Genomic DNA, 11,607 nt, shown 5'->3' with positions numbered 1-11,607 from the left:
CGCCGGCAGGACGGCAACCCAGGCTGCATCTACCCGAGCGAGGGGCATGTGCCACCACGTCCGCCAGGCAGGTGTTGGCAGTTGCTACAACCATTGCAACAGTCATGTTGCAAAGAGCAACACAGGCACGAGCTGCCTGTTGATCCCAAAACAAGGGCTCCTCCATGGCCTTGGGGCTCCCTGCTTGGCGATGGCGATCTGGAGCCTGGCCCAGGCAGCGGCCAGGGTGTGAAGGAGGTGACGGCCACCGGGCCCCCAGCACCTGGCTGGAGGGGGACGCCTGCCCACCCGTCCCAGCACCACGCAGGACCTGGCTCTGCAGGGGGACACTCCTCGGGCCCCCATGAGCCCAGGCAGGCTGCCAGCATCCCCACCCGCCCGTGTCACGCGCTGGGTGCCCAGGGAGGGGCCAGGTGAACATTAACCCGGGGCAGTGTCGCGGGCTCCCCGGCAGCGCGGCGCCCAGCACCCCAGCAGCACCTGCAGGCCCGCGATGAGGGGGCTCCGTGCCTGCTACCACCTCCTGGTAAGTCCAGCGTGATGGGGTCCCACGCGGCAGCGTGGGTGCTGGGCACCAGCTCCAGGGCAGCACTGGGAGGCACCGGCTGGACGCGTGGCCAGGGGCTGGGGAGGTGCGGAGGGCTATGGGCACGCTCAGAACCGGCCTCTTTAGCCCCGTTGCCCCCTGAGGATCCAGGCACCCTGGGGGCAGGAGCTCTCCTGCCACCTGGGGCTGCCCTCGCATGTCCCTCTTGTCCTCCCAGGGTGTTTTCTGCCTGTCCCCCACTGGCAGCAGGGACCTGCTGCCCACCTGCCCTTGGGCAGGGGCTGCACTCACAGCCGCCCTGCGCACATGGCCGGCTGGGACACTTGTCACCAGCTGCCACCAGGAGCAGGGCACATCCCTGACCCCAGGCACGCTGCGGCGCCAGGACGGCTGTGGGCGAGGAGGCATAAGGCCAGGCTTTGCCCCTTCTGCTGGGGCTGAAGTTGTGTAAGCCTCCCCGGCTTCGCTTCCTCCTCTCCCCTTCCTCCTCGGGCGGCCCCACACCCTTGACCTTCCGTGCACAGTGGTGGCATGGCCTGGCAGGGTGCGAGGGCACGGCACAGCATGGCCCGGCAGGGCTGTTGGGAGCAGCGGGCAGCCAGGAGCTGGGCTGGAGGCTCAGCCCAGTGCCCAGCCCCACAGCCTTTGGGCCCCTTGACACAGAATGGGAGCCACCCCATGCAGGGTGGGTTTGAGGATGCTGCTGCCTCGGGCCCGCAGGGATGCTCACCTCCACCTGCCCCCAGCCCGAGCAGGACGAGGAGCAGCCCATGGGATGCGGGGAGCCGGCCGGAGAGGGGCAGCCAGGCTGGGAGGGAGCCCCAGCAGCGACCCCGGCCCTGGAGGAGCCGTGCAGGCTGGTGCTGAGCACGCCGAGCAGCATCCTGCAGGACAGGGAGGTCCAGGAGGTGAGGCACCCTCCCGCCAGCATGGGGACCCCACCCTCACCTCTGGCCCTGCAGCCGTGGCCGCTGTCCCGCCAGGAACTGGCCCAGTGCGAGGCCAGATGGGTGACATCCCCCTGTCCCCAGGGACAGCCCCTCAGCAGCACCTCTTGGGGGTGCAGGGGCAGGGGGGTGGTGCTTGGGAGCCATCAAGGGTTCCCAGGGTGACGAGGCTCGGGGCGGGGGGGGGGCATCCTGGGAGGCTGCTGGTTGGGCTGGAAGCTTGAGGAGACCCCTTGGGAGCATGCCTGGGGGGAGGATGCTTGGGGATACCTTTCAGGAGAAAGCTTGGGTGGGAGGAGGGTGCTTGGAGGGGAGAGGGCTTGGAGAGACCTCTCAGGAGAACACGTGGAGGAAAGATGTTTGGGGACGTGGCTGGGGAGTGGGGAGAGGAGGATGCTCAGGGAGGGCTCTTGGAGGCTGCTCGGGGCAGGAGGAGGATGCTCCAAAGCCGCCAGCCAGCCCTGGCTGAGCCCACCCTGCCCCAGCTGGGCCCCCACCTGCCCCCCCGGCTGATGGAGCAGCCCTGGAGCCTGCTGTACTGCACCAGGCGGGACGGCTTCAGCCTGCTGACCCTGTACCGGTGCGGGGCCCAGCCTGGCCGCCCCGCGCTGCTGCTCATCAGGGACACGGAGGCGCAGGTACGACCCAGCCCGGCTGCCCCATGGCGCTGAGGGCAGCGAACGCGGTGTCACCCAAGGCCTGGCCACCCCCCGGCTGCTGCCGGCAGGGTGGGGGTGGGGGGGTGGGGGGGCGTTCTGGCATTGGGGCGCCCCACCGAGCACCATGGCAAGGGATTCCCCCTCTGTTCCCCCCAGGCCTTCGGTGCCTTCTCTGCCACCACCATTCGCTGTAGCACTGGCTTCTATGGGACGGGGGAGACCTTCCTCTTCTCCTTCTCGCCGGAGCTGAAGGTGGGGGCTGCAGGCTGCCAGCTGTGGGCGCCCGGGGGTATGGGGGCTGGGGGGGGGTGGGGGGGGGGTGTCTGGTGATACCCCTAGGACCTGGCCACGCCAGGGTGTCCCCAGGGTGCTGGGGAGGGGTCTGGGGTGACGTGACTGCACGGCTGTGGCCCCCCCCCCGCCTTCACCCAGAAGGCAAATCCCAGCTGGCCGTGCAGGGAGGGGGCTCAGGGAGGGGACCCTGCCCAGCCGGGCGTCACCAGGGACCCTCCGCATGCCAGGGCGAGTGCAGCCCGGCATTGCAGGCTGTGGAGCCGGCACAGCCACATCTGCCTGCGCCAGCGGGGGCGGGGGGGGGTGTCCGTGTGTGATGGGGCTGGTGGCGTCAGTGGGTGGCAGCCATCCCCAGGGGGGCCCCAGGGGGGCCCCAGGGCTGCTGGCAGGGATGGGCCAGCACCAGGACGGTGCCCACAGGCTCGGCCAGGTCTTCCTCCGGAGAAGCAGGACATGGTGGGGACCCCCGGCTGTCCCTCACAGGACAGGGACAGGGATGGGGACGCTGTGCCCCAGCCCACGGTCACAGCCAACTGCTGTTCCCACGCAGGTGTTCAGGTGGACCGGCAGGAACAACTTCTTCGTGAAAGGGGACGCGGACCTGCTGATGGTCGGTGGCGGCAGGTAGGAGCCGTGCCAGCAGCTTTGGCAGCCCACGGGGTCCCCAGGCCCGATGGCCACTGGGGCCACGATCTGAGCCCAGGCTGCCCCGCGGAGCCGGGTCCAGGCACGCGCCGGTGGTTTGAACCCAAAACTGCCAGTGTGGCTTGTCCAGCAGCACTGGCCAGTTCATCCCCCTGCCCTGCTGCCGGCAGGCCTGCCTGCTCCCTGCCTGCAGGCAGGATTGCAGCCCCATGGGTGGCTGCTTGTCCTGTCTTGTCCCCATTTTGCCCATCCCTTGTGCCTGGCATCCTCAGCAGGAGGGCACCCGGGCGTGTGACGGGGAGGTGGCTGGTTCCCTGGGAGGTGGCTGGGGAGGTCTCCAGGCACGGAGGAGATGGGAGAGGGGACCCTCAGCCAACCGTGCCATTGGCACCTTCCCAGCGGTAGATTTGGGCTGTGGCTGGACGGAGACCTGCACCACGGGGGCAGCCACCCCTGCGAGACCTTCGGCAATGAGACCCTCTCGCCGCGGGAGGAGTTCTGCGTCCAGGACCTGGAAGTGTGGTGCCCGGCCTGACCCCGCCACCCACACCTGGGGACAAAGGTGGCATCGGGGGATGCTTTGGGACCGATGTCTCGTGCAGAGCTGTTCCCTGCCGGCACCCGCCGAGCCTGCCGGGATGGTGCACAGCCTCGCCCCTGCCTCCCTCCGCCCTGTCCCCACCAACGTCCCCATTTCGTGTGCCAGCAGCTGGTGGGGGCAGCGTGATGGGGACAGGCTGCAGTGGGCTCTCAGCCCCTCGCAGTGCTGCTGCCACCATGCCAGGGTCCCCGGGGTGGCCCGCAGGGCCAGCCCCCACCACGGCACCGAGGACCCTGCCTGGCTGGGACGATGCAGAGCCGTCCCGGGAGGAGGGCACGTGGCAGGGCCAAGCACCGCAGGGTCCCCAGATGGAGGAGCAAGCTTGGATGGCAGCATGATGCCGGCAGGGCCGAGCAAGCCCAGGCAGCCTCTGTCCCACCGGCCGCAGCCCCCGGGGATGGCGCTGCCAGGGCTGGCAGGCAATATGGTGACCCCTCACCAATAAACAGGCAGAACCGTGGTCCCAGTCTTGTCCTTGCCGTGGAAGCAACAAATGGCGCCGTCAAGTTGTGCAAAGCAAGCAGCAGCGAGCAGGCCAGGAGCCGTGGGAGGACCGGCCGTGCCCTGTCCCAGCCCGGGACAAACCCACCCGCGCCGCTCTCTCCCGCAGCTGGCACCTAGTCCCCGCGGCACACATCCGCACAGGCTGTGGCAGCGCTTTGCCTAAGGCAGCCCAGGACACCGCTGCCGTGCTGTGCTGCAAGAGCGATTTGTTGGCTCATGGTCAGCTCGTGTGCCCACCAGAGCCCCTCGATCCTCTTCTGCCACGCTGCTTCCCCGCTGGGTGCCCCCAGCAGGTACCGGGGAAGGAGCTGGCCCTCCCCGGGCGCAGGACTCTGCCCTTCCCCTGGGGGAACTCCAGGAGGTTCCTGCCCCCCATTTCTCCGGGCGGAGGAGGTCCCTCTGGACAGCAGCAGGTGAGGTCCCTCTGGACAGCAGCGCACCCCCTGCCCCTGCGGCACCCGCTCCTCCTGCTTGGTGCCATCTGCCAACCTGCGGAGGGTGGACTCTGTCCCATCATCCAGACTACTGGGACTGGACCCAGTACCGAGCCCTGGGGTACACCAGTAGTTACCGGCCTCCAACCAGACTTTGTGCCACTGATCAACCACCCCCTGGGCCCAGCCCTTGAGCCAGCTTTCAGTTCACCCCCCCGTCTGCTCACCCAGACCGCGCTTCGACAGCCTGGGGAGGGAGGCAACATCCCCCGCTCTCCCCTCAGCTACCAGGCCCATCCTTTCACCGTGGAAGGCGATCAGGTTGGTCAAGCCTGGCTTCGCTTTTCCTTGCTCCCCTACGCAACAGTCAGAGCAGCAGCTAAAGCCCGCCCGGCCCCTGTCAGGGCGCTGCCGTTGGAGGCCTGCCGGCTCTGCCCAGGCACGGCGACGGTGCGGGAGTGCCGCAAGGCCCCAGGAGCGGCCGCAGCCTCCGTGAGCCTCCCTCCCCACGGCCCCACGCGGCCGAGCTGGCCCTGCTGCCGCAACCGCTCACGCTGCGCTTCAGAAAACATTAGTTCAGAAACCATTGCCCCAAGCTGGAAGATGTGCACCGCCACAGCGCGGCGTTCGTCCTTTCAAAACACATGTGGCTGTTTATGACTGTGCAGTAAGGCTGTTTCTAACAAAGTTCACACACTGCAATTCCTTAAAAGAATAGTAAAATCATTGTTTATAAGTTTATTCTTAGTCCAGAGAGGCTCAGATTAACATGTTTGAGAAAAAGAAACGCTCTGTCTCAGAACTTAACATTAAGTACAAATTTTTGCTTCAACATAAGCAAAAGATACTTCCAGAGTATAAAGTGCACCTTTTATAACAGATTCAAAACAAACCCAAGCAACAGTAACAAAATTACATTATTCTGAACAATACCTGATTTTATGCAGATAAGGGAGATAAATGCCTTCACTCTATGATGTTGTTTTTTGAAGCATAGTACGAAGTTCTTTAAAAGCTTTCACGGAGGTCACAACCCCTTCTGGTAGTCATCTGGTACACAAAGATGCCAAGAGCAGAGGCTGCGCCGCGTCGCCTTCAGGCACGCGAGCACGGGCGCGTAAGAAAGCAGCAGAGCACAGAACGACTTCTGGTTATTTCAGCAAACGAAATCCGAGTGAGTACCTGAATACTCACCTCCCCCTGCCCCACAGCTGCCCCCTCCCGTGGTAAAGAGGGCAAAGGAAATGCAATCAGATACGAGGAGAGTAGTGCAGTTCTCTCACAGCGACTTCCCATCGTGTTGGTTTTCAGAAACTGACCCAGTTACCCACGCTTGGCTGTCAAAACTGAATGCCAAACTTCTCTTTGCCCATTTTGGATATAAAAATCCAAAGCTCAATTCCAATCTCTGATCATTTCTGAACCTTTTGCTTTGCATCTTTAGTTCTGAGGGTGGGGTTTTTCAAGCTTTTTAGGTTTTATTTAATGAAAGCAGCCTTCCACTTAGACCTGAGTAAAAGATGAGAGGAAAAAGGTCTTCCTCGCTCACTTTTTCAACTGGACAGACATTTAGCAACACTCACGTTAGTACTGCCACTAAGGGAAAACGTAAGAACCCTTATAGTTCTGCAAGGGAGAAAAATCACACAGGAACAGCAATCCCAGATCCAGATGAACAGGAAAGGACACAAGAATGGAAGAACTCCTGCAGAGCCTGTCCACCTGGTCCAGTGTAATGCAGAAACGCGGTGCGCTCGGGGCAAGGAGGAGCAGAGCCAGCGCAGCGGCCCGCGGGCGCTCTCCCGCCACGGCAGGAACTGGGCGCATGTCCGCTGCCCTGGCAAACCTTCGGGTCGCTCTGCTTCCCCGCAAGCACTCAAACGGCGGACGTTTTGAACAGTTTTTGCGGTTCAGTGTAAGAGTAAAAATATAACATTCAATGTATCAAAAATACACTATAAAACAATAAAAGGCTGCATGTCACTGCAATGCATTGTTACTTCAATAAAAATTGCAGTCACACTTATAGCAAGAGGCCTGCACCTTCATCAGCTTTCTGAACACCAGAAAGGTAATCCTTGGTTATTAAAGATTCCCCTCTCCCTTCCTTTTATTTTTTTAAATTACATTTGTTTTGCTATTTTTGAAGATGCCACCTAGTTCTATTACCTCACCACATTTTCAGAAGCATACTTACTCCTCTCTTCCTTGGGAACGAACAACCAAAAAAACCTGAGCTGGAAGTTCTTCTGCTAGCTCACGTAATAACACAATCATCTTAAGAAGGGATCAGGACTAGAAGGAACAGCAACGTCTTTAGCACTTCTTGTAATAACGATGAATTGCAATTTTTAAAGTTACTCTTGCTACACAGTGCCATTACATTCAAAAATAAATGAGAATTGAGTTTGCTCTGCTGCAATAGGTTGTTAATTTTTTAAAAGCCCGTTTGGAATATGCACTTTGTTTAAGCACTTATATTAAAACATACTGTATTGTAAAATGCATTTCTGCATTGTTCCATAAATTCTTACAGTCCACCCAGCTGGCTTTTAAGAGAGCTGCTGCTCAGGTTTACTCATCTTCCGAAGCAGCAGACTGAACAGTGCCGCAAGGAAGCGTTACTTATCAAAAGGAAGCCTTTGTCTGCAGCTGGGTTCTGAAGCTGTCCTGTGTTCATCATCTCCCACGTTATTCCAGCTTCTCTTCATTGGGGTTAGATGAGGGGCAACCACATCACTATCCTGTTATTGAAAGTCAGAAAACATTAATGATAGTACATTCACTTTTGCTTTCTATCCTAAAGCAGGGAAAAAGCAGCTCAGTATCAGACTTAATAGAAAAAATAAATCCAAGCTCCCAGAAGCATTGTAAATCAACAAACACTGAAGACTGCGCATCCCAGAGATGGAAATTGCTGCAGTCAGTGGTAGCATCTGGTGGGGAGAAAAAAAAATCCCCCGCATATCTGAGCCTTCACCATTGGCAGTTCACCTCTTCCTAAATTATTCCCAGCGAATCCGGGAAGATCAGCAGGCTTGTATTTTGGGCATTGGTATACAAACCAGAAACACTACTGTAAGCATCTCCTCTGACTTCACCACAGTTTCTCATTGAAAACCGTTGCAATCTACCAGCTGCAGGTGCTTGGATGTGCCTCTCACGGTCTTAAAGTATGTAACTGGTATGGTTAGAGTGGTGCTCATCCTTGTCGGGTATATATGTTAATCTAGTGCTCAGGCACTGCAAACACAGACCGGAGAGCAAGGAGCTCTCTAAGCTTAGACATAAGCTGGTGAGATGCATGTTGCCATGTTCTGCAACACGCCAGGGCCTGCAAGACGGATATGCCTGAACTCGAAGAACTTGCATATAGGATACAACCATACTCTGCAAGCAGAGAAAGCTTGTTACTTAATCCATTTGTTAAAAAGCCTTTCTGAAATAAACTGCTCTCAAAAGACAGATGCCAGAAGCATGACATGAGCCTTAAACAAGTTGTTTGTGCCCATAGCTGCAGCTCCAGCACGTAAGAACACTCATCTGCTGGGTGGTCTTTCATTTCAGACGATGCAGCTCTTTCCCCAAATGAGACTTGCAGGTGTCTCTAGCAAATAAGATGCCAAGTCAGGGATATCAGCGTACTTGATGAAAAGGAAAAAAAGGAGGGAGTTTAACAGCTGGTGAACAAGGAAGGAAAAGAGGGAAGGCAACGGAAGAACGGATCTGACCTGGTCCCTAGTTCTTTTAATCTCTCAGTGCTGTTTTAAGCCTTTGTATGAGGAAACTTGCATCCATGAACTAGTGAGTGTCTGTGTGGATACTAACTTTGTTATAAAAGCATGACTTCAAATCACATAAGGTAAAGCAATGCAAATCCATCACTATTTCAGTGAAACCGAAGCACGGCCAGATGCGAGCCACAATAAAACCAGAAGCTAGGTTAGCTCTGCCAGAGATGAGGCCTGAATGCCAAGCTTTTGAATGAAAGAGAAAGCTAACGGACAAAGGCGAAGAGCTCTAAGAACAAGAAAAAGAATAAGTGAATTTGTTACCTGGGGTTTGGTGAAATCCTTCTCTATACACCACTGAATAAAATACTGTTTTGCAGCTGAAACAACTTTTGGATCCTGACTTTTACAGTAAACCCGGATAACCTGTTCTGCAAACGTCATGGGCAAAAGCTTTGAAACCTTTGGAGCAAAAAAGAAATAAGCTTTAGTATTTCTTGGAATTTAGAGTCCACTGAACTTCAATTTTTTCATCTGAAGACAAACGGAAAGCAGTAAAAAACATCCCACTACAATCCATGAGCTTTATCGAAATCAACTGTATTTTTCTAAGACTCCCAGTGCATTCAAGTTAAATACTGTTCACATGCAAAGGCCGTCAGGATTCCAGACTGTCGTGGTACAACAGACATCAAAGACCTGCAAGGACATGGATTCCACAGCCTCTCAACTCCTGCAGGAACTATCCTGAAGGACTGTAAGCACTTCCATCGCAAGCTGTGAAGACGCCGCCCTTCAGGAGGCAGTTGAGGAAAATAAAAGACTACCTGTTCTTTACTGATCTTGACTGCCTTGGAAGGATCAGCCTTGCAATAGAAGAGAACTTTATCAATGGGATTCTGTTCTTTCATTCCATAATCCATATTGATAACCTTGCACGTAAAACAAAGAAAATGGCATTTGTTAATGTTTGTCTTTCGTTTTCTCACAATAAATACAAAAGGATACACACTATACTTCTGTAAACGACACTAATCAAATAGAACAGTAATCAACAAATGATTCCTTAATGAAACAATCTGGTATTTGCATTTTATATCTTTTCTTCCACCACCTTTCGCTCCGAGGCTGCCAGGTTGATATTCACATTTACCCCAACCAACTCCCAGTCGCGCTCTGAAACGCTCCAGTTTCAAACGGTGGAAGCAGGCTGGTCCCTCGCCAGCCTGCGCCTCCCCGACACGCACAACCTGCGGAGGCAGCAGTAGAGCTTACAATGTTAAACATGAGGTTTAGACGTTATTTACATCTGTTGGTACACCAACGGTTTTGTGGTCAGCAGGAAGGAGCCCACGTCCCCATGACTTCAATTTGTGGGACAAGGAAAGCACAGTCAAGTACTTTAAAGCTAAGCAAACCGCTACAACTTTACCCAGCCTGAAGCAAATCTTCAATGCAAGGAAGCTTTAGAAGTGATTTGTGATGCACTCTATGGAAAGCCATTCGTTAGCTCTTCCCAGAATTAACCAAGAACAGGGACTGAGCTGGCTGATACTTGCAGACTGCTCAAGCTCTCTCCTCCGTCTCAGGCTCTCTCCTTCCCACCAGCGCTGGCTGGAGACCGAGCCGTGGCAGCGAGGTGCTTTACGCAGAAGACAAAACCCAGGAGGGGTTTTGCATCAGGCATGCAACACTAGAAGCCTGGAAGTCTCTGTGCCCGTTATCCCCGCCCTGGGGCCCGCAGTTTACTTGCCTTCATAACCCGCAGCAGTGGCTCCTAGACTGCTGACTATAGCACCCATAGGCTAAACCCCAAAGGCTTCCCTGCTGCTCCTTTTCAGAGTGAGGACAGTCACAGCACAACACATTCGTCCCCAGGAGCAGAAGTGCCCAGGCGACAGCCCAGCGAGGCTGCCTGGAGCCCCTGCCCCCAGGCCCTCCCAACCACGGCAAACCTCCCAAGGGGGAAGCTCGCTGCTCTCAGAGCCTTGAGCTGAACAGCTTGGACAGCATTTAGGAGGCAACCCTGTGGTTTTGTTTTTTCACTTTGCAAATGTATTGAAACACATCTCCAGTTTTCACCGTGGTATACAAGGCCCTCCGTGATTGAGAATTTTTTACTCTGAACCCGCTCTGAGAGATATTTACATCAACTATGAAATCTTCAGCCTTTAGCTCCACATCTGGAGGATCCTTTTCTGGCTTGGAATTAGCAATGCTTTCCGCCAGGCTATTACTCTGAAAAAAGACAGTAACTCAGATTACATTTATGCACTATCAGGTCTAGACCAAGGTAACAAAATGCATGACAGAACGTGTCACTAAACTAAAGCTTTCATTTCTTCACAGCTTGACAGACTGTTCTTGCAGCAATCCAGTTGTTTGAATCCTTGTATGCCTTAGCCATAAGTTTTCTACCAATTTTTAGAAAGAAAACAAGCTTATGCAATTGAGAAGACCCAAGCACAGCCAGCCTGTGGAGGAAGAGTTTGACACCTGATGACAGGAGGGGAGGACGGGCAGGGAAGAGTCAGTCCGTCCAGGATGCTGAAGTCTCCAAGAAAGCAGAAAATAAGTATCTTCAAGCAATCGTTTTACTAATACAAATGTTTTGCAATTAATTAATCCCCAAAGCTGAATGTAAATGTTTTTACTGAACTTTTTTTTTTTTTAATGAAAGGCTGCAGGATCTCACCCTCTAATAAAGCTTTTATACCTAAACATTCAAACATAAAAAAAACCCAAGAGACAGACAAGATCAGTAATGTCATTGATCACTATAAAAAAACCCAAAAAAACCAAAACCAGAAGCAGCAAGCTCCTAGGCAAACTCTGGGGGGATGGTGACCTACTTCAAAAGCTGAAACCCACAAGGGGGCTTTGTTTGGTTTTGGGCCCGAGAGAAGATTCCCTGCTGACAGGCAGGCCAAAGCCAAGCAGAGGAGCATGGTGTGATGGAGAGCAGCTGTTCATGGAAATGTGTGAGTTCTCATTAAAAGGCTGTGGCCGGGCAGGAGAGAGAAGGTTGCCTGTTTACCTTTGTCCAGGGCTGCTATGTTCTGGGGAAGATGCAAGATTTGATGAAGCAAGATTTCCTAGGAGCAACTGAGACTCATGGGAGAAAAGCTTTGAGTGCAGCACAGAGCATCCAGGAGACAGGTCCAGAAAAGAAGGAATTCACCTAGCAGCATTGGTTTTGCTGCTGCTTTCTCCATTGCAAAGACAGGGAGACTGCTGCGAAGAGC

General features: G+C 55.3%; 2 protein-coding genes across 4 annotated transcripts in view; one reads left to right on the top strand and one right to left on the bottom strand.

The window, feature by feature from the left end:
- The first annotated feature begins 213 nt into the window (after positions 1–213).
- TLDC2 (TBC/LysM-associated domain containing 2) overlaps positions 214–11,607 on the top strand; it is a 25,033-nt gene continuing 13,639 nt past the window's right edge. Inside the window, exons 1-6 of one of the 2 annotated variants that reach the window (XM_087750180.1) lie at positions 214–526; positions 1,294–1,455; positions 1,980–2,132; positions 2,310–2,405; positions 2,998–3,071; positions 3,492–4,070. In XM_087750180.1, the coding sequence (XP_087606306.1) occupies positions 494–526; positions 1,294–1,455; positions 1,980–2,132; positions 2,310–2,405; positions 2,998–3,071; positions 3,492–3,627 (654 nt within the window). In that variant the 5' untranslated portion in view covers positions 214–493 and the 3' untranslated portion in view covers positions 3,628–4,070. Of the gene's footprint in view, positions 527–1,293; positions 1,456–1,979; positions 2,133–2,309; positions 2,406–2,997; positions 3,072–3,491; positions 4,071–11,607 lie in introns of those variants that run through there. The other variant, XR_015703046.1, reaches the window with a different exon arrangement.
- SAMHD1 (SAM and HD domain containing deoxynucleoside triphosphate triphosphohydrolase 1) overlaps positions 5,338–11,607 on the bottom strand; it is a 24,400-nt gene continuing 18,130 nt past the window's right edge. The window contains exons 13-16 of one of the 2 annotated variants that reach the window (XM_087750178.1): positions 10,511–10,600; positions 9,190–9,294; positions 8,687–8,824; positions 5,338–7,375 (exon numbers count right to left, since the gene is read on the bottom strand). In XM_087750178.1, coding sequence (XP_087606304.1) covers positions 7,253–7,375; positions 8,687–8,824; positions 9,190–9,294; positions 10,511–10,600 — 456 coding nt within the window. In that variant the 3' untranslated portion in view covers positions 5,338–7,252. The remainder of the gene's footprint in view (positions 7,376–8,686; positions 8,825–9,189; positions 9,295–10,510; positions 10,601–11,607) is intronic. The other variant, XM_087750179.1, reaches the window with a different exon arrangement.

Source organism: Nipponia nippon, unplaced genomic scaffold, assembly GCF_047370975.1.
Source record: "Nipponia nippon isolate SJK-2023a ecotype South Korea unplaced genomic scaffold, ASM4737097v1 scaffold_13, whole genome shotgun sequence".
In the NCBI taxonomy this organism is placed as follows: Eukaryota; Metazoa; Chordata; class Aves; order Pelecaniformes; family Threskiornithidae; genus Nipponia; species Nipponia nippon.
The sequence above is the reverse complement of the archived record's forward strand: the minus strand, read 5'-3'. Positions and strand labels throughout refer to the sequence as shown.